Source organism: Mizuhopecten yessoensis, unplaced genomic scaffold (assembly GCF_002113885.1).
Source record: "Mizuhopecten yessoensis strain PY_sf001 unplaced genomic scaffold, ASM211388v2 scaffold11167, whole genome shotgun sequence".
NCBI classification, from domain to species: Eukaryota; Metazoa; Mollusca; class Bivalvia; order Pectinida; family Pectinidae; genus Mizuhopecten; species Mizuhopecten yessoensis.
Window position 1 is genome coordinate 482,271 of NW_018408913.1, and position 25,606 is coordinate 507,876.

The 25,606-nt window shown below is 37.4% G+C and overlaps 1 protein-coding gene across 1 annotated transcript; it reads left to right on the plus strand.

Moving 5' to 3' along the window:
* Positions 1–83: 83 nt before the first annotated feature.
* LOC110467248 (potassium channel subfamily K member 16-like) lies at positions 84–24,901 on the plus strand. The gene is made up of 5 exons (XM_021524285.1): positions 84–2,820; positions 11,907–12,068; positions 15,256–15,588; positions 18,299–18,471; positions 24,300–24,901. The coding sequence occupies exons 1-5, from the start codon at positions 2,667–2,669 to the stop codon at positions 24,519–24,521; spliced, it is 1,044 nt and encodes a 347-aa protein (XP_021379960.1). The 5' UTR covers positions 84–2,666; the 3' UTR covers positions 24,522–24,901.
* The last annotated feature ends 705 nt before the right edge of the window (positions 24,902–25,606 follow it).

Consider the following 25,606-nt stretch of genomic DNA (forward strand, 5'->3'; position numbering starts at 1 on the left):
AATAAATGTATATAATCAAGCTATCAACTGCATTCCTTTTTCAATACGAACATTATCTATAGTATCACAAAGGATCCGTGTGTCAGCTGTAGCAACACGCTGTAATAATACACCGAGGAAGGAAGATATCGTCCCTTGGTACACCGGTACACTGGGGCAGACACCCGTTACACTGGTACACCAAGGGAAGGTAGCCCGTGACCGATACACCGGTACACGAACTGAAGACACCCGATATACTGGTACACCAAGGAAAGGTAGCCCGTCCCCGGTACAGTGGGGGAAGACATTCGATACACTGGTACACCAATGAAAGGTGGGCCCGTGCCCGGTACACTGGGGAAAGACACCCGATACATTGGTACACCAAGGAAAGGTAGCCCGTGCCCGTTACACCGGTATACTGAAGGAAGACATCTGATACACTGGTACACCAATGGAAAGTAGCCCGTCGCCGGTACAGTGGGGGAAGACATTCGATAAACTGTTACACCAAGGAAAGATGGACCCGTCCCCGGTACACCGGTACACTGGGGGAAGACACCCGATACACTGGTATACCAAGGGAAGGTTGCCCGTCCCCGGTACAGTGGGAAAGACATTCCATACACTGGTACACCAAGGAAAGATGGACCCGTCCCCGGTTCACCGGTACACTGGGGGAGGACACCCGATACACTGGCACACCAAGGAAAGGTAGCCCGTCCCCGGTACAGTGGGAAAGACACCATATACCCTGGCACACCAAGGTAAGGTAACCCGTCCCCGGTGCACCGGAACACTGGCACACTGGGGGAAGACATTCGATTCACTGGTACGCCAGGGGAAGGTAGTCTGTCAACCGGTACACCAGGGGAATGTAGTCTGTATACCGGTGCACCAGGGGAAGGTAGTCTGTCTACCGGTACACCAGGGGAAGGTAGTCTGTCTACCGGTACACTGGGTGAAGGTAGTCTGTCTACCGGTACACTGGGTGAAGGTCGTCCGTCTACCGTTACACCAGGGGAAGGTAGTCTGTCTACCGTTACACTAGGGGAAGGTAGTCCGTCTACCGTTACACCAGGGGAAGATAGTCTGTCTATGGTACACCACGGGAAGGTTATCCTTATACTGGTAAATGGGGAAGATAAATTGTAGCTTGTACGCCGGTGCAACAGAGGAAGAAAGTTCGTCTACTGGTACACCAGGGGAATGTAGTCCGTTTACCGGTACACCAGGGGAAGGTAGTCTGTCTACCGGTCCGTTTACCGGTACACCAGGGGAAGGTAATCTTTCTACCGGTACACCAGGGGACGGTAGTCCGTCTACCGGTACACCAGGGAAAGGTTATCTGTCTACTAGTACACCGAGGGAAAGGTAGCCCGTCTACTGGTACACCAGGGGAATGTAGTCCGTCTACCGGTACACCGGGAGAAGTTCACCCATAGACTGGTACATGGGAAGCAAGGGAAGATAGCCCGTCCACTGGAATAGTCCATCCACGCTAATTGGCGGTGCTGTTTATAATAAGATAGTAACACAGATGGTACGAGCATGGTTCTGCTGTAATACAAACCATGCCCCTCAGTCGGTGCTAACTCGGGTCAGGTATGACCTCCAGCCAGGCGTGACGTCACTCTGGTACCAATTGTATCTGAGCGCACGTGTGTATATATATTGGAGCTGTATCGACTCTATACAGTAGTACGGTACTGAGGCTGAACTACGACTGTCCGGTGATGAGATAGACATCCGGGCAGTAGAGGCATGACTCTCTCTAGTTTATTGTTTTTATTCTATCGGAATTCGTCTTCGAAAATGAATACTATTATATAAAGGAATTAAGATAATGGTGATATAGAAAATATATATGTATGTGATGATAACTGTTTTGTCCTGTGTACATGTTTAAACTTCAAAGATTTCCTGTGGTAGCCGTGATGTACAATAGTAACACAGCGATACCCGTTTCCAATTTCCGCCGTTAATTGGCAGAGCGCTGGATTCTTCTTACCTGTGGATGCCGATAGCCGCGATCCTTGGTGACAGTAGCGAATCGCTCCACCACACTGTCTACGGAAACACCGACAACGATAGCGGATCTGGCACTACTTTTACTACCCAGTATTTTAAGAAAGCTACTCTAAGTTTACATCAGTGACATTCGGATGGTATCCGGTATATACATTGGCAGTACATGTGTATTTGTTCTGGACATAATCCAGTGTGATTATAAACATGGTTCTTGTACATGTGCATTGTATTCACATTTGGTACTTCAAAGCGGTTCCTACATCATGGTGTGTTTGCGTGGGCTAAGTTTATAATTGATCAGGATTTTTGTTAACATGTTGCTGGATTTTATAAAAAAATAAATGACTGTTCGATGACCAAAGGTTGAGTGTACGGATTTTACTTCACTAGAACAAATGGCGTGTTTCGAGCGCCACAAACAGAAACATCCTCTGTGGTGTTAATATTTACACAACAGTAAAATCAAAGCGTTTAATTTCCTTTGTTTTGTTTCACGAACAACACCATTTGTCGTGTATTCTAAATAGTGTGTTGGCACACTGCCGTGAAAGTTAGCTGTAACTTTTTATATTTTGTAAAATTATCACAGATGTTCGACGTCATATTTTGAAGATAGCCTTTAGACGGTGACGTTATAAGCCTGCGACATCACAATGGATCCCGGTCCGACATGGAAGAAGATGTTACCACTGTCCATCATTGTGATCATTTTTCTATGTACCGGGGCACTCGTGTTCAGCGCCCTGGAAGGCGACCCGGAACTGGAGAGGCGACAGGTGCTTAGGGAATACCTCAACAGGTTTCTCAGTAAGTATTCTGCGTTTTACGTCTTAAACCCATCTTACATCAATCTATTCCTTCAAACTTAATGTTCTATTTGTGTATGCTCCAACAACTTCTTTTGTAATAACCCAGTTATATATATATGTACCCCCCCNATTGATACTATATTGTGTCCCTGCTTATGAGAGATATACCGTTACAAAATCGATTAAAACACGATCCTGAATAGTTCATAGTTAAATAAAACATCTGGGTATGTGTACTTCCTTGTATTTTGGTTTTCGTTTTACTTGCTTTCTTTGCATTCAATATTTCCATTGACCCATCGTTTCCATCTCTATATAAATATATAAAAAAATCTAATGTCGCTATTTTAATATAACCAGCTTGATGTGCAGAACATGTTATACCGTTTCTTCCCTTCCTACTAACACAAACTAGAACTGTATTTCCCTTCACGAAACAAACTGATGTAGCCTGTAATAATTCGTATCAATGTAAGATATTTCTTACAATGCGGGGATCATTAACTCTAACAAAGCATCGACATGCTTCACTTTCTGCCGGGTGTAACGACACTGTTTCAATGAGATATTAGTTTAACACAATGTTTCAGTGTGCTCTCGGTGTAACGACGGGATCAATGAGTTCTCTGTGTTACGATACGGTTTCAATTAGTTTTCAGTGTTATCATTGGCTATTTCCGTATATCTTACGTCCAAGGTTCATGTACTAAATTACAAGATAATAAAGAGCATTCGTCCAACGCCAATTGCCGTATCTTATACCTGACTCAACATATAATACGGGTTTTCCGTTTTCGTTATGATTTGTATTCCCAGCTATTTTTTTGTCTAATTGGCCGATTCGCTATTGATATTGTATATTATGGATATTTTTGTTATAGTTTTTTTTCGGTATTCTTGCTTCCACGTTTTGTTGAACAAATTTTAGCTGTTTACTATCTCCCATCACCAATAATCAGTTTTGTTTTATAGATAAACTACATAATTTAGTTTCTGTAGGTGTTTTAATCTCAATTCAGTGCTCACATCTGATTAAATCATGTTTAAACTTCAAGGGGGCTCAGGAAACAAGTAATATGTATCTACTGTGAATCCAACTGTTCAAAATGCAGATGTACTGCTACAGTATCTAGATACTCATCAGCCTTTCCTTGCCGGTAGCTGCACGTCGTTCTCTGCGTGGAAACAAGCAGTGCTCTCCTGCAGTATTAGACAGGTGTCCTGACACAGGAAAATTAAATTTTACTCAGTGTTATGGTAATTTGGAAAAAAACGATTAAATACGTAAACATCTTTTCAGGTCAGCTTTCTAACTTCATCATGGTGGTAAAATTAATTCACGAGTTTTGTATTATTATCAGTAATCACAGACAGAGGTCTACATAGCACCAGACTTGTGTAAATCGCAATCTGGTTTTCGTAATTCACCAGGTAATTATCTAATATTTCGCAAGTAGCCTCTTTCCAATAAGGTCATTGACCCTAATTTCTACTTATAGTACATCGCTGCTGTTATTTGATAACGCCTATTTTGACGAAGCAAAATTAGTCGCGAGAAAACGGCGTCATATGGCTTTCCTTTTTTCACGCCTTTTGGTAAGTGTGTTTAAGGAAATGACGATAGCAATGGCGGCAAGTGATGATGGGGCCAAACAAAAGCAAACGTACAAGAAGTATGACGAAATCGATGGTATCCACTGATGACGAGGTCACACAACAGAAAATACATTGTTCTTATTACGATGTTGTGAGCTGATGATGAGACGACACAACAGCAAAGGTCTAATAACGGCAGTGTCGATTGGTGGGGGTCACACAACAGCAAAGGTCTTATAACGGCGGTGTCGATTGGTGGGGGTCACACAGCAGCAATGGTCTTATAACGGCGGTGTCGATTGGTGGGGGTCACACAGCAGCAATGGTCTTATAACGGCAGTGTCGATTGGTGGGGGTCACACAACAGCAAAGGTCTTATAACGGCGGTGTCGATTGGTGGGGGTCACACAGCAGCAATGGTCTTATAACGGCGGTGTCGATTGGTGGGGGTCACACAGCAGCAATGGTCTTATAACGGCAGTGTCGATTGGTGGGGGTCACACAGCAGCAATGGTCTTATAACGGCGGTGTCGATTGGTGGGGGTCACACAGCAGCAATGGTCTTATAACGGCAGTGTCGATTGGTGGGGGTCACACAACAGCAAAGGTCTTATAACGGCGGTGTCGATTGGTGGGGGTCACACAACAGCAATGGTCTTATAACGGCGGTGTCGATTGGTGGGGGTCACACAACAGCAATGGTCTTATAACGGCGGTGTCGATTGGTGGGGGTCACACAACAGCAATGGTCTTATAACGGCGGTGTCGATTGGTGGGGGTCACACAACAGCAATGGTCTTATAACGGCGGTGTCGATTGGTGGGGGTCACACAACAGCAATGGTCTTATAACGGCGGTGTCGATTGGTGGGGGTCACACAACAGCAATGGTCTTATAACGGCGGTGTCGATTGGTGGGGGTCACACAACAGCAATGGTCTTATAACGGCGGTGTCGATTGGTGGGGTCACACATTAACAAAGGTCTTATAACGGCGGTGTCGATTGGTGGGGGTCACACAACAGCAAAGGTCTTATAACGGCGGTGTCGATTGGTGGGGTCACACAACAGCAATGGTCTTATAACGGCGGTGTCGATTGGTGGGGTCACACATTAACAAAGGTCTTATAACGGCGGTGTCGATTGGTGGGGGTCACACAACAGCAAAGGTCTTATAACGGCGGTGTCGATTAGTGGGGTCATACAACAGCAATGGTCTTATAACACCAGTGTCGAATAGTGGGGTCACACAACAGCAAATTTCTGATGACAAAAGTGTTTGCTGTTACTAATGATGGGACAATGGAACAGCAAATGTCCAAAGGTCTCCATTGATAATTTGGACCAACCAATTTCAAAGGTTTGGTCGTTTTAATTACTACAGAGCCCAACATCAGCAAAGGTCTTACGGCGGTTGTGACCATTGATGAAGAAGTGACCTTGTCCATTTGAACTACCATTTCGTGCATGTTATCCCATTGGTTACATTATGATAGATTGATAACAAGCTTACTACAGGTAGGTAGGGATACATCATCGAAAGAAAACTGTCTATAACCTAAAGAAAAATAAAGATAGAAGTCCAAAGTGTTACAACAGGGACACGCTTATATTTCTGCGGTGTCTCAAGTATGAGAGCACAACAAGAACTCCACAATCTACGACCATTCACTCGAATATTTTTCCATGAACTGCTAAACAGATCTTTTCAATACCCAACGTCTTACGGCCGTTAAACCGTAGTTTCACACTGCAGTTGAAGGTCATGAGGACTTAAATTCCCACAAGTGTATCACTACAAAGGGTTTACAAATACACCAGGTATATAACGGAGTAACACTTGCAGGTTCGAGGAAAGAATAAGCCTGCTATACCTAACTGCATGTTATTTTAAAAGCGGATTAATGTGTGCTCCTGCAGAACTAGGGGTTTCTTCTGTGACAACAAATAATTTGTTTCCTTTTCTCACTTTCTTCCACTTTCTTTGCGACGGTGTATCCCTAGGCAACCGTCTTTATATCACATGACCTGTTACAAGCACGTTAACCACAAACAAACAAACAAACAATGTAACTATATACATGTATATATATAATCTGGTCACGATAGCGGGAGGATTCTGAACGCAAGAATAAGACATCGGTGCCAAATGTTTAATTCACAATAGAAATAACGACACGGACTTGTGCACACAGAATCTTCATCATTATGCCTAGTGATACTCATTTTGATCCCTACCCAACGAGAAACATATCTTACGTCATCTGGTGGTGATACTCCACAGGGGTATGACTGCACAACAAATACTCGCTCGCAGAACTATTTTTGAAATTATGTTTTTACCTCAAAAAATGAGGTGCATGATACCTATTTACGTTAGCTCATAATTAAGATAGAAATCTGTCACATCTAGTAAAGTATCTCATTACAGCGATCGTAATTCTTTTGTGAACATTGGGCATTACTTACACCAAGAAATCACAGTATATGTTATGATGTAGCTTACGCATTAGGTAGATTTGATTGGATAACAGGCGACTGCCTGCGTGGATCTATCAGCGTATCTTCAATGTGTGGCTACGGGAGTTCGCACAGAATTGATGTATCATGTTGAGATCGGCGCAATTCACCAATGTACTTCCTCATCCATGTATTTTTATAAGCGCTCGACGATAATATTTCAGCATAAAGTATAAAGTTTATTAACACAACATCTGAAACACGAAAGTGATTTGAACTGCTTACAGGCTTTTAAGTGCATGACAAACAAACGTCATAGAAGAAGAACATGTTTATTTATTTGCACTGCCATGGCATATCGCTGTTTGTACACCAAGTGTACGCTAAGATGCACATTGATCGAGTTTTGTCTTACACGGATATTTTTCCTCCTTAGTAGAAAATATAGTCATTCGAAAACGTGCATAAACTAGGAACAACACCTTCACTCCTATCTCCTCGCTCTTCGACAGGATACACAGGGTAAGGGATACACAGCGATACTAGTACTCGTATCACTGCTGCCACAAAGGCCAGTTTGTTTGGAAATAAATGACAAATAATCCTTGTCATTTTCACAAATAGTAATTTCACATCTCATTTGCCTAGTCATTGTCTATGTCTAGCAAGAAGTCGCATACCATGACATAAGTGTATATACTACGTCAAAATCATTATAACGGCTTATGTTACTTTCATGGGGTGATGAATTTTGTGGGTCTTAAGACTAATTTAATGTGCTGCCAATGTTGAGACGAATTTAATGAGGTACAAATACTGACACAAAAGTAATGAGCTACGAATGTTGAGATAAATTAAATGAGCTGCGAGTATTGAGATAAGTTTAATGAACTGTAAATGTGGAGAAAAAATCACTGATCTGCGAATATCGAGACAAATTTAATGATCTGTGAATGTTGAAGCAAATATAATGAACTAAAATTTTGACACAAATTTAATGAGTTACGAATGTTGAGACAATTTAATGAACTGCGAATGTTGAGACAATTTAATAAGCTGCAACTATTGAGACATATTGAATGCTATGCGAATATGGAGACAAGTTTAATGAACTGCGAATGTTCAGACACATTTAATGAACTTCAAATGTTGTGACAAATTTAATGAACTACGAATATGGAGACAAGTTTAATGAACTGCGAATGTTCAGACACATTTAATGAACTACGAATATGGGGACAAATTTAATGAGCTGCGAATATTGAATTGGAAAGCCAACTTAATTCCTCATTTTATGAGGTCGACTTAATCAATACCCAGTCCTTATATTTTAACTAAACACGTTTGTTTATACCTGGAACTTGTTTAAATCTACCATTTTGCGCTAGATAAACTGGTGCATGTGCAAGTCTATGTTTAAATTTGATGTTACAATATTGTCCATCAATTAATGTTCTTCGTCATAACGGGAATAAATTATGAAGAAAGCAACAGTTTAATGAACTAACGCATATTATAACTATGCATGTTTTAAGTTGTCATCTGTAACGATAGCGTTTTTCATTAATTAACCCAAACAGTTTTACTATTGCATCGAATGAATACTGGTTAAACGGTTTAAAACAGGCACGAATTCATACGGACAGGCAATGTTAATCTGGTCAATTTCATAGCCGAAGGTAGCTAACAAAATTTGATAGTTTCACTGAGTCTAACTTCAGTTGAAATTGACATATTACATAACATTAGCGGATTTTGAATGTTAATTCAGGTTTTGATTTGTTATATGTTTTATTCATTTGTTTTTCCGAAAAACAACAACAATATTCTATGTTACGTATGCAACATACCGTGAAATGTAAAGTCGGTTAGCTAGCGGCGCAGTTGAAAAATTAACACCTAATTACTAGGATTGTCGGTAGTAGGAGGAAGTATTTATGATGCCTTTTGAACGAAGAGAAACAAATCAACCCGAGCTGGAGTCGTGACACCCTTTGATCTGGTTTACATAGATGTTGAATACACTACACGGTTTAGTATTCAAAGCAATATCGGGTTTAGTACCATTTTGGAAACAGAACAAAAAACTCATTTATATTGCAGCATTTTGTATTGGGAATATTGTCAGTATGGTGTTGTTATTGACTTCCCTTGATATTTCCGGGTTGGTTTGCTGTGACTGATTCCTGGAGACAATGTTATTAATAATATATGCTGACTATGTAGGTCTTCATCACGGATATGAACTGTGGATTTGTTAGTGTTCAGTGTCAATACTCAAGCGGTAGTGTCATAACAACTTGTCCGTCATCGATTCGTCTGTAATATATCTTCAGCAGACTATGGGTTTCTTATTTGGCCTCTGACGTACCCCTTAATAGGTCAAAACGAAGTCATTACAAAATGTATAGAATCTCCAATTAAACATTACTAATGACATATATTGTCGGTTTCATACTTTGATACCTTATGTCCTATTCATGTAGACACTACCTGAAACACATCGTCTGTAGGCTGAAGAAATTCAGATATTCATGTTTACACTTTTAGAGAAACCTTCCGGCACCATCAAGTGGTAATATCAAGAAGTCAAAAAATCTTCTTCTGAATTTAGGCAAAATAGCAGTAGTTTCCGTAACAAGTTCAAGATTGGTTTATTATGATTTTTAAAAAAAACGTAAAAAAAACCCACAGAATTATGTTCACATACGCCCAATTAATTATAAAGAAAAAACAATACCGAAGTGCCAACAAAATTCTAATTCGAACTCAAAATCGATAATACTAGAGCAAAATGTGAACAAAAGAAAAAAAATAGCGGAGTACAAGGTGAATACGATCAGGTGTTCCGGAAGGGTCAGAGTCTTCTGCTTCGTCGACGACGCCCGCCTTGTAAATCTAGGTCAAATCCAAGTAAGGTCACGTCCTCATATCGAAAACTCGGGGCGTCACAACAAAACAAGGATCGACATTTAGGAATACCAGTTAAAATATCTTTTCGACAAGCTTGATACTAGGGCTTTCAGTTTGATAGATGTTAATTTTTAAAACGATGATTACAAAAAATGCTTTGTAACCATACAAAGGGTCAAACCGATTTGGTCATATTTCAGAAAAAATAGAATGAAGATAATATATTTCTTTCTTATTTTTTCTTAATTTTAAAATCTTTGTAAAAAAAAAACCCCGATCAAACAAGATCTTTTCAATTAAATATATACAAATTATTAAAACTCTTCTACGCATATCATGGTCAATAGGGAACTACACAAGGGGTCAAATACAATATAAGACTATATAATTTTCAAATAGCATTGCTTACGAGTATTGATTAAGATTAATTGAAATTCGGGCTCTGGGATAATGATGGAACTGTGATTTTAATAAGTAGGTAAAATACAAATCAGGTGAGTGGATTAACACCCCTGTGTCTCTTGTTTTCTGAACGGTCACTAAATAAATCATCTATCAAATACATGACACAGAAACATACACACACCAGTATCATAGAAGAAGATCATACTTGTAAATAGTGGGATGTGAGTTTCACATAGATACCTAGAGACGATCGTCAACGATAAACAGAGGCTTAAAAACAATGGCTGTATTTTGAAACCATTCCCAGTTTAATGTCGCACCTGTTTGTGTTTAACCTAGATTTTTCAATCGTTTTAACGAACTTCTTTCTTTACACTGCCAGAGCTACTCTTCATTTAGAACATTATACCTATATATCATTTTTTTATCGTTAAATGAGCGTTTAATGCTTCTTTAATTTATTTTGCAGCTTTGCACATTTGTGATGAGCTATTATTTCTCTAAATAGTTAAGGTTTCTTGAAGTTCGTCCGTTTGTTCATTTAGAGCAAAATACAAAACGTTTCATCTTCTAAAATATAAAAATAGATTAGCACTCATACAGCTACACACATTTCATATAGTTTGATTAGAAACATTTCGTTTGATAAAGACAAAACAAAACAAAATCATTTTTATTGTTGACCTCTTATCTAAAGACCCTGATTTCCATTCATGATCATGCTTGCAAAGATTGGCAGCGTAACATTACTAGTCCATACTAAGTACATCAAGAGAAACGCTCTCAGCGAAACTTTGTGAGATACTGACTGCGTATATTTATCGGACAAGAATCTCTTGCATGGACAGGTGTCGTGGAGGAAGGAAGCAGACACATGTTGCACACCACACAGACTTTCTTCATGTTATCAAACGTTAACAGTATACAGGGCCAGGTGTGTGTTGGAACACCAGTCGTTTCAAATAAGCGAGCAGTTTTACCGGCCACGAAAACATCTCTTTCGACGCTATTTTGCTGTGATGATGTCGTTGTTTTTCACCCTCGAAGTTATTCTGTTGTGATTAGGTCATTTTGGTTCTGATTAATCATTGCCTGTCTAACAGTACTTTCTGACGTTTTTTGTCCACACAATTCACCGAGAAATGTGTTTGGTCGTATGTCTTAATAGAAATAGTGTTTTGTACATTATCCTTGAGTTAAAGTAATTCTTGACAATCATTTTTTGTCGTTTTCATTATCTCTGTTCAGCTGCCGCACAATCAATCTACAAAAAGAAAATACGGAATCCATGAAAACATAACAGTCATCTCATACATTAAGGGACCTAGATATACGTGGTCTTGATGGTTTACCAAGTCCATACATTAAGAACACTAAGATCGTACGTGGTCCTGGTGAGGTACCGATTCTCACACATTGGAACGTGGTTCTGATGATATACTGAGTCTCATACATTAGGAAGATGTACTGAGTTATTGCAAAGGCAACCAGCACAAGTACTTTCGTTTTTCATCACAGTTTAAATCTCGGTTTATTCACAGGTGGACAAACTTGTTTTAATTACTTTTTAAATCTCCTTAAAATCTCTTTTTTATTGTAAAATTTCCCGAAATTCATGTTTTAGTCAGCCATTTATGATAATTTATTGTCCTTAGCTCCTAGCATCGCTATAAAAAGTGTAATAATAATACCTTGTCATCAACCGTTACAGGGAACCACACCTGCATTGATTCTGACGAACTGCACGAATTGCTGTCAGAAGTGGACACCGAGATCAACTTCGCTTTACGGATGATCCGAAACAAGACGATATACACACAATGGGACTTCTCGGGGTCATTCTCCTTCGTCATCACCGTCGTCACAACTATAGGTATGTCATCAACAACACCGTCTTGGCTTTGTACTAGGACACCTGCTAATCGATATTATAATATATTTAAATTTCTGCCAAAGACTTTCGACTTACGACACGATATGTCGATATGATTTTCAAACGATGTTGACATAGTCTGAGATGTCGACACAATATATGAATATGTTGCAACAAATTTTGAATTATGTCAACATATCAATTTTTTTTTCAAAATATTCGAACATATTTCGATTGTTTGGTGGTTGCTATTCAAATGCTGAAACCTTGTAAACAATACATACGCTCAATATTAAACTCGACAATATATTTCACCATAGCATATAATGTCTAATCTATGTTGAAATAAGATCTCTGTTATAACAATTTAATGCCTTTTCGGGGGTGTAAAATGACTATGTAAATGTCCATATCAATCAATAACCCACTTTTCCTTTGTTATTTACTGCTGTACTTTAAACATAAACGTGCAGGAAAACTTGATTAGAGTTTAATATTAATAAAATGAATAATGGCCATATCTGGCATGCTTCATTAGTTCATATATTAAAGAGCAAATCCTTTTCATACAGACAGAATCTGATCATTATAAATATAAAACATTATCAAAAGTCATATTCGGTAAAAATATTTAACGTTGAAAGTAAAATATTAAAAAAATCGGTTATTGGGGAATGAGGGAGATGAAGGATGAAGGGATAAATGAAAACAAATCGGAGACTTTATTAACACATAAGCTATATCATGGAGAAGGGTGTTTAAAGATAAGAATATAGAAGATAGAATATTTATACTGACAGTAGAGATAAAAAGAATGCTAAAATTAAAGTACAATGCGGTAGCCACACCGCCATGTTAAATATGTCTGATCCTCTGACAACATAAGTTGTGTTAGCTATTGACGCTTTTAATCATGTTTATTATCCGCTACGCTTGTTTATCAATTTACGTAATTGTATTTTAATTGCATCCTGTTGAGTTAGACTTTAATATGAGCTGCCCTTACTCAGGGGAACTGTTAGAGTTCTAATGAAATATGAAATTTCGATAAGTTTCCTGTTATAATAATTTCAGAGAATATACCTGCGGAAACCTGCTGTTGATATTTGATGATTTTAACAGAATAATGAAAATAACATAATGACTTTAGGATTCTGAACTCATCTTCCAGTGAGTGCTAATATATGATTTTTTCACGGACGGTTTAAGCCACGTCTGCTCTGGCACCAGCCGTACGTGTTTACCTGTAGGTAACTAGGTTACAGATGCTTACATAATGTTGTCTGTGTTTATAGAATAAATAGTGTCTAGATCTTTGTCTCTTCTGTTACTAAGAAGTAACCGTTGAGTCCTCTTGAAGACCTATTAGTGACGGGTAGGGACGTGTGATGTGTGTGGCCTACTGGTGGCTCGAACACTTGACTACTTTTACATTGACAGAACAAAGACATGTTTCCTTGTAAATATAGCGGTAATACTGCAAAAAAAAACACCCACGTAAATAAAACGATATTCACTTACAAAGCAATGATACTCATGTTCGAGATACGACATTCTGATCACATGTGATCGACGTATCGGGAATAAAAAAGCCAAACTGGTACCACCATTGTTTAAACATTATTTCAATTTAAACCTTTAAAAACGCGTATTCATGGTAATCTTAGTTTTTAGAGTTTAATAATAAATTTGATATATAAATCAACTTTATATTATATTTCCATATTATAATAAACATGAGTCATATGATCATACTATTGATAATCATCTACCATGTTGATGGATATTTAAGAATAAGTTAAACGATATTTCATGGAAACAAGTTTTTTAATTCGTGTGACGAACTGCAATATTTAAGTTTAAAATCAAACTAAGAATAGACACATAATTATTGTAAAAATCATGTGAAATCTTAGTGACTATGGTATGAAGTATGACATGTTTTAAACCAGAAATTAAACAAAAAATCCTTTTTTTTCTAAAATTATAATTTAACAACGAAGTATAAATTGTTTTGAAACATCTGCTAGAATTTTAGCATGATAGAAATATTTCTTTAACATATTTTTCTCGAATAAGATACTTCAGTATGGTGTACTTGATCTTGCCCTTCCAGACAAAATCAATATAACTGTTAATGTGGGAGGAAACAGGTGTACCCGATAAAAACCAACGTAGTCGAAACAGGTCATCCCATACCTTTTCACGTCCGATCGGGGAATCGAACACCGGCCGCCATGGTGAAAGGCGAATGCGTTATCTATCCGCTGAGCCATCCGACCTCCCTGATTTGATTACGACCCGTACAATACAATTCAATACAATACAAGCAAACCCTATGACGCTTGTTAGTTTTTAGTCATTTGAAGAAATCAATGAGTTTGTGTCGTAATGTCCTACTATTTGCGTCACAACTAAATTCCATTTCAATAGTGCATATAAAAATATATAAAACCCAAAACATTCCGAAATATAAAACGACTTGAAGAAGGTGGTGATCATATAGCAATGACTGTCTTTAACACTAGTCATTTGGTTATAACTCAATGAATTTTCGTAGAATATTTTACAAACAATACCTCGTTTTCCATTCCCGCCGAGCCGTCCCGGAAAACTCTAGACACTTACCTCGTTACATCGAATTTGAAAAGTTCCTTTTCTATCAATAATTGTTATTAATCACTAGCAATACGAAGAAAGGTACAACTTATTTAAATCATTAGCAAGTTGATGCAACAAGTCACTTTATTGCCAGGCTTCAACAGTAAGGCTAAAAGTCAAAAGAAAATAAACACCGTTTAAATCAGATAAGTTTCAGATACATTTTCAAATACAAATTTTGTCAGATTTGTTTGTGTTTTCCTGGGATGTCTAAGTGAGATAATAAAGAAGTATGACGTCAGTGAGTTTGTTAAATATTGATTAAATAATAGTCAAAACGAGAGTCAAAAAGAGAATGATTAGTATATTCCACAAAGTACTATCATATCATACAGTTTTCGCTTAATTATGGTGATTGATGACAGTAGCCGTTTAAAGCTATGTAAAGATTGAGGTGACATTATGTAGTGTAACTCCTTTCACGAATTACAGTGAAAATTAATATTTTGCATATTCTTATTTATTGACAGTAAAAATGATTATTACATATAGCATATTAACAAAATGTCCTACCTTGTGTCCCCAGGGTACGGTAATCTGGCCCCTCGAACGGGCCTGGGGAAGGTTGCTGTGGTTGTGTTCGCCTTCATCGGTATCCCCATCACCATGATAATGATCTCGTACATAGGACAGGTGCTGACCAGACTGTCCAAACGGGTTAACAAGTGTAACCTCTGTTCGTCCAAACCAATGGTCAACAAAGTCCTCAACATTGTGTTGATTATAACGCTTGGAATCACCATGTTGTTTGGAATTCCTGCCTTCATTTTCAATCAAGTCGAGAAATGGGACTTTTTGGAAGGGCTTTATTATTGTTTTGTCACGTTATCTACGATAGGATTTGGGGATTACATTGCAGGTAAGTAATATGTCTGTGATCGTGAACACGTCTCATTATGCTTTTGTGTCCTGTATGGTAGATTATATACTAGTATGTATGTGCATTTGTCATAATTCATCTTGAGATCATATAAAGCGTCCATATATTTATTCATCCTCCAAATATTCAAACAGAAGATATTGTCTTCTTTCTTACCCATTGACATGTTCTGCTATATTGTGACAAATGGGACTAATTCACAAACGCTTACCCTCCTTTCCTCATTAGCAACATACTATATCCCTCTCAGCTGATGGAGTTTACATTATCATGATGGATTTACTACACCAGATACCTTTCAAGTATCAGAATGTCCATGTCGACCATTGGTTATTGAAAACCTATTCTAAAACGTAATGTCACTTAACTACTCGGTCAGGCCAGCGTTTTACAATACTCTTCAATAATAATCTGTTTTCCAGAGATTGTTGTCAACTTAGTTAAGAAGACTGATTTATTGTATCTTATATCGTTGATGTCCTGCACACTTCCCTAGATATACTGACGGTGTCTTAGTGGTTGCTACACGTTTTGAAACGAAACAGGGCCTTATCGTTCCAGAACACCTAGTAGTTCTTGAAGTCCTTCCCCCTTGTTTCCGTGGGTCCTTTTATATCTCATTGACGTATTTTTGTATCTTAACAACGCGATATTTTTTATTTAGTTTATTTTTGAACTTCCCTTTAACCAATTTTCTTCCCACATATAGTGATCTTAAGATCTTATATGTTTTGTTTCTATGTTGGTCTCTGTGCACTATTTATCCACGTTAGTATACCGATCTCATTAAGTTGTTTTGCTGTAATAATGTTTATCAATTTAAAGGCAATATGATGTTATAATGAAGGGAAATGTCCTTATATCAAAGATGCAACTTGTTTCGCTCGGGTGCGATTTTTTCTCGAGAAATTCGGGTTTGTTATATCGATATCCGAATGGGTATAAGCGTGGAATTTATTTTCATAGTAGGAATGTAATCACCAGCTACGACTATCGAGTTTGTTAGTTTGATAGAGTGGGTGGTGATAGACACCAATGGGGAAATATTTACCCAGATCATAATGCCATACGTCACTGCCGGGCACACACCTCCATGTCAACACGCTGTCCGTCACGGATATCGTACCGAACGATCCCGTTACTCATAATATTAGCTTGGCTTAGCATATATGTATGATTGTACCTTAATTCCACAGACGGGAAGTAATGATACAAGTTCATGCGTGTTATACGTATATCTTTGACAGGTGCTGCATGTCAGCACGTGATTAAATATAACTTAACAGACGGTTCTACATATATAAAGTGATGAAAGCATGTCATTTTTTTCTAGTGTTGATTTTGATTCCAATGCAGCAGGAGATGCTTCCTCGTAGATCACATTACACTAGTCTCTGTCATGGTGATATAGGCAAAAATACTACTTATCAGTTATCTTTGGACCACCAGGGGCGACTCCTAACTTACTAAGATTTATAAATTCCTTTATTCCAATGTATATATTGAAGAAAATCATTTTCAGTTTTGAGATGCTTTGCATATTGGAGGTAGACTGATACCCGTTTATTCCATTTAAAGCGTTTATGAAGTTCTTATCATTTCAGTATTTGTCATTTCAATTCAAATAGTCTATGAAATCTCGTTATTGCAGACACAAATGCTTTCAGAAAAGTCGTCCATACTAAAATTGTCTGGAACAAAGAGCTTCCCCTGCACGTAGTCATCAGTTAAAACATATCCATGACGATCGTTCTTGTTTAATGGCTATTCCTGGTTATCACTATGTCGTTGTGATACCACCTGTCCATTTTTAGAAACAAATATCTGTATACCGATTCACTAAACCACTTTTCAGCGGATGCCTTCTTTTGATGATGCTGTAGTATATTTTGTCATTGTGATGATGCTGTAGTATATTTTGTCCTTGTGATGATGCTGTAATACATTTTGTCCTTGTGATGATGCTGAAGTACATTTTGTCCTTGTGATGATGCTGTAGTACATTTTGTCATTGTGATGATGCTGTAGTATATTTTGTCCTTGTGATGATGCTGTAGTACATTTTGTCCTTGTGATGATGATGTAGTATATTTTGTCCTTGTGATGATCCTGTAGTATATTATGTCCTTGTGATGATGCTTTAGTATATTTTGTCCTTGTGATGATGCTGTAGTACATTTTGTCCTTGTGATTATGCTGTAGTATATTTTGTCCTTGTGATGATGCTGTAGCACTTTTTGTCCTTGTGATGATGCTGTAGTACATTTTGTCCTTGTGATGATGATGTTTTATGTTTTGTCCTTGTGATGATCCTGTAGTATATTTTGTCCTTGTGATGATGCTGTAGTATATTTTGTCCTTGTGATGATGCTGTAGTACATTTTGTCCTTGTGATGATGCTGTAGTACATTTTGGCCTTGTGATGATGCTGTAGTATATTTTGTCCTTGTGATGATGCTGTAGTACATTTTGTCCTTGAATGTTGATGCTGTAGTACATTTTGTCCTTGTGATGATGCTGTAGTACATTTTGTCCTTGTGATGATGCTGTAGTATATTTGTCCTTGTGATGATGCTGTAGTATATTTTGTCCTTGTGATGATGCTGTAGTATATTTTGTTCTTGTGATGATGCTGTAGTATATTTTGTCCTTGTGATGATGCTGTAGTATTTTTTTCTATTTACTCAAGCTATATCCGAGAACCGCCTGAGTGATCGCGGGGCTGGTGACGTGTATCGAGTTGTGACGTATGTGTGGATCCTGTTCGGGCTGTCCTATCTCTCACTCGTCATATCTTACATCACAGAGGTCTTCATAAAAAAAGCAGAGAAAATGGAAAACTTCACCAAGAATAAATTTGAGGTGAGAATTTTCAGGAAAATTAGATGCATTAAGACAGTATCTTATATTCTCTTTTTCGATATGTATGAAATAAAATATATCTGTGTATCTTGAGTTGTGTCTATGGTGGTATGTACCGGTCTTGTATACATTTGTCGTTTAAACAAACTCTTTCACTGCGTCAGGTCGTTTTGTCTTTGAATCACAAGAAAAACAAAAATGTAAATGTTTTTCAAATGGCCTGCTACATTGAAATCAGTCCGGTGATTCTGAGACAGAATTTGGCAAGTGGTCCACGATGATAGGCATAAATGATCTGACTACATTGCAATCAGTCCAGTGATTCTGAGACAGAATTTCGTCAGTGGTCACTGTGGTCCCAGATGATAGATATCAATGGTCTGACTACATGTTAGTGACACCATAGTCTTTACACTGGACACGACCAAGGATATGCCTTGTGTTCTTGAGTGTTAGTGGCACTACAGAGATCGCATGTTATTTGGTTGACCAATCACATGTTTGTTATGACTAAACTGAAAGCAATTCAGAGATTTCGAAACAGGATTTGTTAAGTGGTCCCAGTGGAACGCGATAAAAATTCTTTATCATATTTATCTGAGAGGTACATGTCATTATCGACAGAGATGATATTCGTGTCTACGCCAAGCTCTGTCAAACCGGATGTATGTACTTCCTAAACAGGAAGTTGAGCGCACCTATGCGGCAATTATATTCCAATACATCTTGTCCAATTCCAGTTTTCTGTCAATGATATGATGTTGTTTACTTTTTAAACGGAAATTTGATATACATCATGCTCTCATAACATATGAAGATAAAGTTTAATTTCGATAACAGAAAGAAAAATCGGTGCGTGTTTTTGGTTTCCTCTTATTGACAGACTATAATGAATGTTATATTCACGAGCTCACACCTTGTCTGGTTTTGTAAACACAGACTTCGATTTCTCGATTGACTGCCTGTTATGTTATTAGTGTAGGTTACAGGCAAACACCATTACGATGAGTTTCGTTTAGATATTTCTTATTATTTAAATAAATTTGACTGGATTTACGACAATGACGATGTAAGATGAATACTATGTGCCAATAACCACTAGTTAAGTCTGCATTAGGTATGGTCTATAATCAAATATGAGCTACACAGTTGAAGTAGAAATACAATATCGACGGTTAATCAGAACTAATATCAACAGTCCGAAAGGGCCTGTCAACGGTACTGCTATCAACAGTCGGACAAGGCCTAAAATCTGCTACTGTAGCTCAAAAGGTATAGGGGCCTATGAGTGCTGCTAATATCAACAATCGGACTGAGCTTATTGAAGCTACTTGTATCAAGAGTCGAACAAGGCCTGTACAAGTTCTCAATATCAACAATCGGAAAAGGCCTATACAAGCTACTGATATTGACAATATGTCAAGGCTTATACATTAAAGCGTGGAATAAACAGCAATCAATTAACAGAAATGAAACTTAGACGTAGAAATAATGAAGATATTAAAAAGATACTTATTACTGCTTGATAACATAGTTCTGAATACTTGGAGCACATGCATTTGTGTGTGTAAACGTTTACCAGTAGTTTTATTAACACATGGACGTTTACCAGTAGTTTTATTAGCACATGGACGTGTACCAGTAGTCTAATTAACACATGGACGTTTACCAGTAGTTTTATTCCCACATGGACGTTTACCAGTAATCTGATTAACGCATGAACATTTACCAGTAGTCGTATTAACACATGGACGTTTACCAGTAGTCTAATTAACACATGGACGTTTACCCGTAGTCTAATTCACACATGGACGTTTACCAGTAATCTAATTAACGCATGAACATTTACCAGTAGTCTTATTAACACATGGACATTTACCAGTAGTTTAATTAAAACATTGACGTTTACCAGTAGTCTAATTCACACATGGACGTTTACCAGTAGTCTTATTAACAAATGGACGTTTACCAGTAGTCTAATTAACACATGGATGTTTACCAGTAGTGTTATTAACACATGAACATTTACCAGTAGTCTAATTAACACATGGACGTTTACCAGTAGTCTAATTCACACATGGACGTTTACCAGTAGTCTAATTCACACATCGACGTTTACCAGTAATCTGATTAACGCATGAACATTTACCAGTAGTCTAATTCACACATGGACATTTAACAGTTACCTGATTCACACATGGACGTTTACAAGTAATCTGATTAACGTATGAACATTTACCAGTAGTCTAATTAACACATTTAAGTTTACCAGTAGTCTAATATTAACACCTGTATGTTTACCAGTAGTCTTATTAACGCANTTAATATTAACACATGGACGTTTACCAGTAGTCTAATTAACACATGAACATTTACCAGAAGTCTAATTAACACATGGACGTTTACCAGTAGTCTTATTAACACATGGACATTTACCAGTCGTTTAAATAACACATGGACGTTTACCAGTAGTCTAATTAACACATGGACATTTACCAGTAGTCTTATTAACACATGGACGTTAACCAGTAGTCTAATTCACACATGGACGTTTACCAGTAGTCTTATTAACACATGAACGTTTACCAGTAGTCAAAGTAACACATGAACATTTACCAGTAGTCTAATTAACACATGAACATTTACCAGTAGTCTTATTAACACATGGACGTTTACCAGTAGTCTTATTCACACATGAACATTTACCAGTAGTCTAATTAACACATGAACATTTACCAGTAGTCTAATTAACACATAAACATTTACCAGTAGTCTTATTAACACATGAACATTTACCAGTAGTCTAATTAACACATGGACGTTTACCAGTAGTCTAATTAACACATGAACATTTACCAGTAGTCTAATTAACACATGAACATTTACAAGTAGTCTAATTAAGACATGAACGTTTACCAGTAGTCGTATTTTTAACACATAAACATTTACCAGTAGTCTAATATTAACACATGGACATTTACCAGTAGTCTAATTAACACATGAACATTTACCAGTAGTCTTATTAACACATGGACGTTTACCAGTAGTCTTATTAACACATTGACGTTTACCAGTAGTCTAATTCAGACATGAACATTTACCAAAAAGTCTTTTGCTTTGGTAAGTGAAAGTGTGATACCATTTTAGTTTTAACATAGGGACATATTGCTTATCGTAATCATCTTTATGATGAAATGTATATGTCCTTAACTTATTGTGTGAAGAAGGATTACGGTTAGAATGTTCTTTTCGGTAGCGACGAGATTTTTTATTGTGTCGACTAATCTAATTTCACTATGAATACCGATCGTATTATTTTTTCCCGTTTCTGTCAAAAAACCTGAACATAATTGTATGCTGGTATTCTAAGGCCAGGTAATGTTGTAAACAAGCTATGACGGATTGTAACAACCTGTCAATCATATCGGAAAAAATATCGACGTATTCTATTAGTTCTCTGCATGGTGAATATTATGATGGCGAGAGCACCAGCTAAACCCGTCAGAACCTACAATTAACTTCGGAAAACTGATCATCAAATGTGCACAGTATCATGTATTGAAGGAAAGATCTCACGGTAGAGTTGTTAGGCTTTAGGACGTTACTAGCTTGCTTACTCGTACCGTATAACTGATTCAATTTTTGTTTTCTATAGCCTCGTTCCAAAATTGATTTTCTTCGAAATGGAATAGATTAATATGAATGACGGCCTCAGCTTTGCTTTTATCCACATGATAATTTATTTACTTAATTCTTTATCGTATTTGAAATATTTGTTTGAAATAAACATATATATTTGACAATACAGTTTATTAATCCAAAGAGTGATGCCTCATATACGTATATATGTACAATATTGATTATGTGTTCATAGGTTCAGCCCAGCACGCGTTTGTAGGATATTGTTCATGTGTCTCATAGGGACACCTCTGCAGGTAGTTATACATAATATAGTTAAATTTGTCTACATAGGGACATCCCAGCAGGTAGTTATACATAATATCGTTAAATGTGTCTGCATAGTGACATCCCTGCAGGTAGTTTTATATAATATAGATAAATGTGTCTGCATAGGGGCATCCCTGCAGGGAGTTATACATAATATAGTTGAATGTGTATACATAGGGACATCTCTGCAGGTAGTTATACATAATATCGTTAAATGTGTCTGCATAGTGACATCCCTGCAGGTAGTTAAACATAATATAGTTAAATGTGCCTGCATAGGGACATCCCTGCAGGGAGTTATACATAATATAGTTAACTGTGTCTACGTAGGGACATCCCTGCAGGTAGTTAAACATAATATAGTTAAATGTGTCTGCATAGAGACATCCCTGCAGGTAGTTAAACATAATATAGTTAAATGTGTCTGCATAGTGACATCCCTGCAGGTAGTTTTATATAATATAGATAAATGTGTCTGCATAGGGACATCCCTGCAGGGAGTTATACATAATATAGTTGAATGTGTCCACATAGGGCCATCTCTGCAGGTAGTTATGCATAATATAGTTAAATGTGCCTGCATAGGGACATCCCTGAAGGCAGTTATACATTATATTGTTAAATGTGTCCGCATAGGGACATCTCTGCAGGTAGTTATACATAATATCGTTAAATGTGTCTGCATAGAGACATCCCTGCAGGTAGTTATGCATAATATAGTTAAATGTGCCTGCATAGGGACATCCCTGCAGGTAGTTTTATATAATATAGATAAATGTGTCTGCATAGGGACATCTCTGCAGGTAGTGATACATAATATAGTTGAATGTGTCCACATAGGGACATCTCTGCAGGCAGTTATGCATAATGTAGTTAAATGTGTCTGCATAGAGACATCCCTGCAGGTAGTTTTATATAATATAGTTAAATGTGTCCGCATAGGGACATCTCTGCAGGTAGTTTTATATAATATAGTTAAATGTGTCTGCATAGGGACATCCCTGCAGGTAGTTTTATATAATATAGTTAAATGTGTCTGCATAGGGACATCCCTGCAGGTAGTTTTATATAATATAGATAAATGTGTCTGCATAGGGACATCTCTGCAGGCAGTTATGCATAATGTAGTTAAATGTGTCTGCATAGGGACATCTCTGCAGGTAGTTATACATAATATAGTTAAATGTGTCTACATAGGGACATTATGTACGACATTGTTAAGTGTGTCTGCAATGGATATCTGTTCAGGTAGATTTGTGCAGTGAAGTTGATTTTGCTTACATATGGATATCTCTGCACGTAGATATGTAACATAAAGCTTAATGTAGGGATATATAGGCTAACTCTACATATACATTGATTACATTGATTACCTGATCATATAGCGATATTATATACGCTAACCTGGGGGCATGCATCCTTTTTGCAGGAAGATAAGACAGAGGACATTCCGCTATCAGGGTCATGCGCAACCAATCAGGCACACTGCATGCTTCCTCAATGATAACCTGTGTGCTTACCTAACTTTATAATATTTGTTTTGAGGAAACATTTAAAGCGTTTATAGATGTCTTGATGTCAGTACATATTATAACAAATATTGAAAAGGCAAGATCATAGTAGTATCTCATTATATGACTCGGTAGTATATCATGGTATGAATGATTTACCAAGCGTTTCTATGTCAAATGTCACTAGGTTTCATTAAGTATCGATGTAGTTATGAATACTCCATCATCAGACAAACACTAAATTCCCTTCAAAAAATACCGAACCTAAAACACCATGACAGTGTTAGAAGACATGCTTCCTTTTCAATTCCATATTTTGATTACTGAAGAAAATGTCTGTATTATTGGGTATTTGATGATTATTTTCAGAATGAAATAAACAAACTTCAAGACGAAATCACAAAAACAAAGCGAACGGTACAACAGAAGGCTTCTACAGTGAAAACCAGTGTCAACCGTAAAATGCGAGACTCGCACTCACCAAAGTTAACAAGAGGCGACGCTCTAGACCAAAAGGACACCAAAAATGGGGTACAGCTTCTGAGAGTGACTTTCATGTCGGAAGGCAGAGACAACACAGTCTGTTCTTGACGTCATTGAAATTATCAGCGACATTAACAGTTTAGGTTATCACTATAAAACTGAAAGAAGCTAAGAATTTATTTATAACTCATAAATACAGTTCAAAAGTCTATGTGAGTGTTTGACTATATACATGCAACACATCAAGCGGGGTGACTACATGACGACCATGATGATTCAGTATAGCGTGTTTATGTCGCCATCCAATGTGGGTGAGATTAGGGCTGCACAGTGTGATATCGAAAACCCCAAGGCTGTACAAATAGCGTGATTTTGACGTAACGAATGTGGACAAGTTAAAGTCTGATTTAAAATGTTTTATCATTGTACTGTGTTGAGCAACATCTTATTATTTTTGGAGGAAAGTCACAATGTATTCTTTTAATGAATTTAATGTCGTCATATTTTGTCATTTGATTCAGAGTGTTTCCAATACCTAATTTATATAATAGTTATCCGTATACAAACTAAAGATATGACAATATGTCTAATATAGTCGTTGACGAGCCAGATATTGGATGGTGTGGAACTTCCAAAAGTGACAAATTATACGCAAGGTGATCCACGAATCCATTCAGTGAAGAGAAGATTTTTAAAATTTGAAAAGGAAATATTGACGGATGCTCATCCAGGCCTTAATGAAGGTGGGGGTTTTGGGTTTTTTTTTTGCATATCAGAACATGATATGTATTTTTAACTCACAACTGAATGACGTGACTCATGTAACGCACACACCTCTATGGATGTCCTAAATATCGTTCCAGACAGTGAGAAATGTCAGGTGTCGTAGTACTCAAGTCTTGTTATATATCCATTCACTTACCGGAATCACGTAATCCCCTAGATACTTGTCACAATTTAATGTAGTGATTAATCAAGATAAACATAATAAAAGGATTCATTGGTGATCGTTAGGATAATCCATGGATTATCACAGCGTCTAGATATTACTGTGAACACGTGCCCGTTATCACATCCCAGACGAGCAACTTTTGTACATTAATCTCATAACAAACACATAGCTCATTCATGTAACTTGTTTGTAAAGGCCAGAGAAAAACTTTTTTGAAATACTGAGGTATTTTTTTTTAATT

Excerpts from the sequence above, each read along its gene's own strand:
- LOC110467248 (XM_021524285.1), top strand. The coding sequence starts at position 2,667 with ATGGATCCCGGTCCGACATGGAAGAAGATGTTACCACTGTCCATCATT. Across the intron at positions 12,069-15,255 it reads CACCGTCGTCACAACTATAG|GGTACGGTAATCTGGCCCCT; the intron begins GTATGTCATCAA and ends TTGTGTCCCCAG. Across the intron at positions 18,472-24,299 it reads TCACCAAGAATAAATTTGAG|AATGAAATAAACAAACTTCA; the intron begins GTGAGAATTTTC and ends GATTATTTTCAG.